The sequence below is a fragment of the Aegilops tauschii genome, chromosome 4, assembly GCF_002575655.3.
Source record: "Aegilops tauschii subsp. strangulata cultivar AL8/78 chromosome 4, Aet v6.0, whole genome shotgun sequence".
In the NCBI taxonomy this organism is placed as follows: Eukaryota; Viridiplantae; Streptophyta; class Magnoliopsida; order Poales; family Poaceae; genus Aegilops; species Aegilops tauschii.
Window position 1 is genome coordinate 71,643,409 of NC_053038.3, and position 7,480 is coordinate 71,650,888.

The 7,480-nt window shown below is 50.5% G+C and overlaps 1 protein-coding gene across 1 annotated transcript; it reads right to left on the bottom strand.

The window, feature by feature from the left end:
• Positions 1 to 824: 824 nt before the first annotated feature.
• On the bottom strand, positions 825 to 4,002 carry LOC109742208 (cyclic nucleotide-gated ion channel 18). The gene is made up of 6 exons (XM_020301299.3): positions 3,523 to 4,002; positions 2,942 to 3,154; positions 2,541 to 2,851; positions 2,334 to 2,445; positions 1,956 to 2,192; positions 825 to 1,852 (listed from the first exon to the last, which is right to left on the bottom strand). Exons 1-6 carry the CDS (start codon positions 4,000 to 4,002, stop codon positions 1,028 to 1,030), a joined length of 2,178 nt encoding a protein of 725 aa, XP_020156888.1. The 3' UTR covers positions 825 to 1,027.
• Positions 4,003 to 7,480: the final 3,478 nt, after the last annotated feature.

A 7,480-nucleotide genomic window follows, 5' to 3' on the forward strand; every position in this document is an offset into this window, starting at 1 on the left:
TCGCACGTCGGCTTGGACCTCAAAGAGGAAACACCTTCGTGCCCGCATCAGCGGGAAGCGGCAAAGGAGGGTGATGCGCATGGCTGGCAAGGGAGCCAAGTCGGGCTGTCTGTGCCATGGCGGGACAGCCACCCAAAGAGGAGAAGGTGGAGGACCGCGAGGGATTGGACAACTCCGACAGTGGGCAGATTGCCTTGATCCGTTTTGCATCTCAGACCTCTACTTCCGCAACCAAGGCGGCAAGGGTAAAAGGTAGTCGTGGATGAACTTTTTTCATTGGCGTAGCTAGTCGAACATGTCAAAATTTTGGTAGTCCCATGACATGTATGTTCAACTATGTACTCCCTCCGTTTCTTTTTAGTCCGCATATAAGGTTTGGTCAAAGTCAAGCTTTGTAGAGTTTGACTGACTTTATATTAAAAAATATAGACATTCACAATATGAAATCAATATTATCATATGCACCATAATACGTATTTTCATACTATATAGTTTTAATAATGTAGATGTTCATATTTTTTTATATAAATTTGATTAAACTTTGTGTAGTTTGACTTTGACGAACTCTTATATGTGGAGTAAAAAGAAACGGAGGGAGTACGTACGTGAAATTAGTATAGATTTGAGGATTTGGTTTGAGGGAGCCGGTTGTGGAGACTGGAGACGGACTTTTGATATGTGCTCGGTCACCGAGGGCCAGGGATTGCGTAGATGCTCTTACCTCTCACGACATGTCTGGTCAGCTTTTCACATTCAGGGAGGATCGCTGGAGTACACTTACATCGGTAAGTGTTTCTCAAGTAAGATCAACTTTACACCCCTCAAAAAAAAAGTAAGATCAACTTTACTAAATCAGCACTAGTGTACAGTACAACATGCGACTCCAGCTCCATCTATCTACGCAGCAGCCCTTTCATGATCCTGACCAGCGTTTAGTGACCCAACAAAAGAGGAGGAGGAACAACCGAACAAGAGAACAAACGGTAGTGGTTTCGGCTGCACGCAGTGTACGTATCGTGTTCCTTTTTTACAGCGTGTCCTCGGAGTGCAAAGAGAAATCCGGCTCGTCCGGCTTGGCCAGCTTGGGGAACTTCATGGTGGACACGTCGTCGATCCGCTGCGACATGCTCTTCTGGTGCGCGCCCTTCTTGGTGTTCTTGGCGAACTTGGATGCCAGGAACGTGGCGCCCAGGTGCGTGCCGCCGCCGTCGCCGCCCTCCGCGGACGACGACGCCGCACCAGCGCCGCCCTTGTACTCGCCGAGCAGCGGCGTGCTGGCGTCGGCGCCGGCGATGGCGCCGGCCCCGCCCTGCCCGTCGTCGTCGCCGCTGTCGCCCTGGTCGTAGAGGAGCCCCTCCTGCTTCATGAGCTCCCTGGCGAGCTTCCTCTTCTTGTACCGCCTCCAGGCGCCCTGCACGAAGCAGGCGCCCCAGCTCCGCCACTGGTGGGAGTAGTACCGGAACGCGTGCTGCAGCCGCTTGCTGTGGAGGCGCTTGAACTGGTTGGCCACGTACTTGAGGTCCTCGGCGCGGAGCGCGAACGCCTCCACCTCCGTCACCGACCGCACCGTGCGCGTCGACTGCGGGAAGTTGAGGCTCGGGTTGGGCATCAGCGCCCACGTCAGGAGCTCCTCGCCGCAGAAGTCCCCCGGCCGGAGCGTGATGGAGCTGAAGAAGTTGGTCCGGCCGCCGTCCGTCGTCGAGCTCTCCAGCTCGCCGCGGATGATGAAGAGCATCTCGCTCACGGGGTCGCCCTCCCGCACGATGTACGCGTCCTTGGTGCTCAGCGACGACACCAGCCGCTCGCAGATGGCGTCCAGCAGCTGCTCGTCCATCTGCGAGAAGAAGGGCACCTGCAATGCAAGCAAGACCACAGTTAATGCCGACGTTCAGCGTCGGAGTCACAGTCACCGTGCCGGCGGCGGAGAGCAAATGGCATATGGCGTGGCAACGTACCCGCCGGACGAGGGCGAGGCAGAGGTGGCGCTGGATCTCGCGGCGGAGGTCGAGGGGCAGAGACTGGAGGATGGATTCCTCGTCGACGCCTCTGGTGGCCAGCCACTTGTACTGGAAGAACCTCCGGACGCGCTCCTGGAGCTCCAGGGGAAGCTGCCGGTGACGCATCCACTCCTCGATGTCGCGCCGCTTCACCCGCCACTCCTCCAGCCTCACCGTCATCGACTGCAAGTACGTCTGCGAAGCAAAAAACAAAGAGCCAAGATGGGACAACGAACAATGTATGTATGTCGATTTGGGCAATATCCACAGCTGCAGGGTAAATTTTCAAACATGGAAAATGAGCATCCATTTTCAGGATAATAAATAAATAAATACCTGCATGTTTCCAATGAGATGTGAGAAGAAAACAAGGCCCATGATGCAGATGAGGATGCAGAATATAGTCTCCCCTGCGTAGGTGCTGTTCTGCAAATTCTGTCCATAAGAACTTGCAGAAAACAAACACAAATTCAGTTATCCTTGCATCATCATACTCAGTTCAGACATCAAAAGAACTGCATCTTTATACACATGTATGCATACCTCAAGTTCCGGAAACCCCACCAGAGGCAGTAGAGATACTTCTCGAAGAAGGACGCATCGACGATATCGAGCTTGAGAGCATCCTCGAACAATCCGTACTCAAATCTCGCCCCGGGAAGCCCGCACTGCTTAGTGATGTTGCTAGCCGCGTGCCACTTCATCCGAACAGGGTCCTCGAGCGTTTTGCAGTCCAGATAGCTCATGTCACATATGGGCACCCTGGGGTCAGTGCCATTATCGCTTGTGCATTGGTCCACCCAGCAGGTGTACTGCCTCTCTATGGACAGCAGGTACCACAGGGCTCCCAGAACCTACATAACATATACCCACCATGTGAATCTATTGCTCTGTTCGAAATGGAACGAGGAACACAAAAGACGACGGCGTGCATGCATACATACATGACTGGCCAGCGTGTAGAGAAGCAGGTTGTAGGCAGCCCCTGCCCAGGCAGTTCTTGTGACCACTCCACTGGACTTAACGATCTTGGAGTTGAGGGATATGATGAGGAACACTCTGGGTATGTACTGGATCAGCACGATCATCGAGAGCGTGTTGTTGGTGTGGTTTGCTGAGGTGGTGCTCACAGCTGGTATGACAAACCAGATAATGATCTGCAACAATAGGCCTGCTCAGGTTAATTATCACGTACGTAGTAGTATTCAGTATGTGACTTGTGTTTGACCCTCTGAAACATTCCTGCTTATACATTTGAGCTATATATATAACTAACACAACATTTGATCAGGGAAGCTGTATCAAGGTCCGAATGCACTGTCGTTGCATGCACATTAATCATGTCCTTCACAAGGAACACAGGATTAACTGTATCACGTCAAAACTCATCACACTGTAATGACATTTCTGAAATTTAACACAAGAGCACAAATATTGATAAAAATATGCAAAGATTGCCAGATTTGAAATGCGTCGTTGTTGACGATGGAGAGATTGTGAGAAGGACGGAGGGATGGAGGCATGCCTGGGGAATCGGGAGCATGGCGGCGAGATCGATGATGAAGTCGTTCTTGAGGTATCGGATGGCGATCTGGTCGGGGTCCCTGACGAGCTCGCCGCGCCCGAAGACGCGCGAGCTGGGCGCGACGAAAGCGGTGCGGAACTTGAGGATCATGTGCGCGAGGTAGAAGAGGTCGGCGACGGTGCGCACGGCGGTGACGGCGACGCCGATGCCCATGTTCATCTTGACGCACGCCTGCGTCTTGGCGTAGAGGAGGTAGAAGTACATGGGGTCGACGAAGAGGCCGACCATGCAGGTGACGAGGAAGAGGCGGTTCCAGTTAAGGACGACGTCGTCCCCGGGGTCGAGGATGCGGCTGGGCGTCCATGGCCGGCGGCCCTGGGGCTGGTTGGAGGAGGCCGCGGTGCCGGCGCCGTGGCGGAAGAAGGGGAGCGGCGGGCGGCGGAAGGGCGGGAGGACGTGGCGCTGGAGGAAGCCGGCCATGGGCGGTGCTCGTGGCGGTGGGCGTCGGGGCGTCGATCGTCATGCATTGCATGCGCGTGCGCGGGTGGGGTGGGTGTTGCGGCTTCGATCGGGGCCACGAGGTGGTGCGGCGGCCGCGCGTTGCGGGTGCTTTGCCTCGCCGCGCGACCGACCGAGCCACAAATCGGCATTCAGCATTGGGGTGGGTGGGTGCTCTGCTCTCTCCATTCTCCAAGCAAATTTCTAATGTCGAGACAGCTCCAATCCGGACACTTCAAATGTCTTTTAACCAAAAAAAAAACAGACATTATTTGTAGGTTGTGCGAGCCTAAATAACTCTTCCGAATCCATTATATGTGAATTTGGCACCTCAATTCCTTGATCCAGAGGACCCTACATGCTCATTGTTGCATCAGGGTCTCCGTCTTCGTGAAACAAACTTGTTGAAATGCAAAAGTTCATAGAATCAGCGGTCAAAAGATCGTCGATGTAGATCAAGACGTGGGTAGCCACAGTTTGCATAGCAAATCGTCGCTCCGGAGAATAAAACATCGAAGAGGGCTTGTAGAACACCCCAGATCCAGCCACGCAGAGTCGGGAACACAAATCTCACACCCTCCCGACGAAGCCAAGGCTGGCCAACTTTTACCGATCAGAACTTGAACCAGAGAACCAACCAAAACACATAGCCACGTTGTCAGCTCCGCGGAACTAGAAGCAGTGCTTGCCAACGTCACTTGTTTGCACTGCCACAATTAATAATAAAAACATACTAAGCTCTCTAGATTTGGACCTCCTTGTGCATCAATGGTTGTGGGGTCGCTCGGACCCGGCTGTAAGGGTGTGTGCCGTTGGTTGAGGATGGTTTCTGTTCGTTTTTTCCTTTTATTAATTTTTGGTTTTCTTTTCTTTTCTACCCTTAAACTTATTTTTCACATTAAAATGTGTGAACATTTTTAAGATCCTTGATCATTTTCTAAATTCATGAATATTTTAAAAATTCACGAACAGTTTTGGTGTTTGTGAACATTATTAAATTTGCAAATTTTATTTCAAATTTGTGAATATTTTTTGAAATCCATGATTTAAAAAAATTCTTGATCATTTTTTGAGAATGCATTTTTTTAATTTGCAATGTTTTTAAAAGTCCAAGACCTTTAAAATCGGTGAACATCTTTCGATTTAATGAACTTTACAGAAAATGATAGCCAGCTTTTTATCAGATAGTTGTGGAGCGAGCCGGGAAGATTAAACGAGCGAGTGGAGCCAGGAGCCGAGCTGACCGAGCGAGCGCTTAGTGGTTGGGCCCATGTAAACGTTATAGTAGCAATTTTATGGTTTTAGCATGGAATAGGAGCTCCCAAGGTGCTCACACAACGACCACCGGCTGAAACCGAGGCTGAAATGCAGAAGAACAACCCAACCACACACGGTACAACTCCGCTCTCCTGTCGGAATAAATACCATCTCTAGCAACACCTCGGCACTATGAAAAAACACCACCAAAACATACAAGCCAGCACAGATGACAGTGTACTATACCGGGGGTGGCCCATCGGCTAGGAGGCATGTCAATAGGCGTCCTCACGACCCAAGTATCCAGGATATGGCAAGGGCCCCTCACACGTTACAAGGTCTGACTTCAGGAAGGTTGTTCATCTTGGCATGAACGCCAAGGAACAATCAGCCGATCAGGGCTCTAGATTGGTTAAGTTAACTTGTAACCCTAGACTTCGCCCCCTTTACAAAGTGAGGTCGGGGTAGTTTGAGGCCATCTAAGCCACTATCGTTGTCTCGGTAGCATAATCCACTCATGTTGTAACCCCCTCACACGAGATGTTTTCCCCACAATCGCAGAGGAGTAGGTTTTGAAGGAAATATGCCCTAGAGGCACTAATAAAGTTATTATTTATTTCCTTATATCATGATAAATGTTTATTATTCATGCTAGAATTGTATTAACCGGAAACATAATACTTGTGTGAATACATAGACAAACAGAGTGTCACTAGTATGCCTCTACTTGACTAGCTCGTTGATCAAAGATGGTTATGTTTCCTAGCCATTGACATGAGTTGTCATTTGATTAACGGGATCACATCATTAGGAGAATGATGTGATTGACTTGACCCATTCCGTTAGCTTAGCACTTGATTGTTTAGTATTCTGCTATTGCTTTCTTCATGACTTATACATGTTCCTATGACTATGAGATTATGCAACTCCCGTTTACCGGAGGAACACTTTGTGTGATACCAAACGTCACAACGTAAATGGGTGATTATAAAGGTGCTCTACAGGTGTCTCCGAAGGTACTTGTTGGGTTGGCGTATTTCGAGATTAGGATTTGTCACTCCGATTGTCGGAGAGGTATCTCTGGGCCCACTCGGTAATGCACATCACTATAAGCCTTGCAAGCATTGTAACTAATGAGTTAGTTGCGGGATGATGTATTACGGAACGAGTAAAGAGACTTGCCGGTAACGAGATTGAACTAGGTATTGAGATACCGACGGTCGAATCTCGGGCAAGTAACATACCGATGACAAAGGGAACAACGTATGTTGTTATGCGGTTTGACCGAAAAGATCTTCGTAGAATATGTGGGAGCCAATATGAGCATCCAGGTTCCGCTATTGGTTATTGACCGGAGACGTGTCTCGGTCATGTCTACATAGTTCTTGAACCCGTAGGGTCCGCACGCTTAAAGTTTGATGACGGTTATATTATGAGTTTATGTGTTTTGATGTACCGAAGGTTGTTCGGAGTCCCGGATGTGATCACGGACATGACGAGGAGTCTCGAAATGGTCGAGACGTAAAGATCGATATATTGGATGACTATGTTCGGACACCGGAATGGTTTCGGGGAGTTTCGGGCATATACTGGAGTACCGGGGGGTTACCGGAACCCCCCGGGGAGACTAATTGGCCTATTGGGCCCTAGTGGAGAAGAGGAGGGGCGGCCAAGGGCAGCCGCGCGCCCCCTTCTCCCCCAGTCCGAATTGGACAAGGGGGGGGGCGCCCCCTTTCCTTTCCCCCTCTCTCTCCTTCCCTCTCCTCTCTAATTCCCACTTGGAAGGGGGGAGTCCTACTCCCGGTGGGAGTACACTACAAAAAAAAAGACACATCCGTGACATTTTGGGCCGAACGAAAATCTTTTGTCATACTTATGACACTTCTATGACGATAATTGTGACAAAACCCGGTATCATCATAGATGTGGTGGGGTCCTACTTCTATGACAAAAAATCATGACAGAAAATGGGCTTTTCGTCCTGGGCGGGCCGGAGACGCAGCTGCATGACATTCATTGGGCCGTCCATGACGGAAAAAACCGTGGTAGAAGCGAGGGCGCGGAAAATATCAGGGAGTCCCCGGTTACGGTGGGTGGTCGGGGGCCGAGCGATGCGCGTTACTCTCGTACGTTCGCACGTGTGTGCGAGGCGTTGGGCTCTAACTGAACCCGAGCGAGGCGTTGGGCTCTAACTGAACCCGAG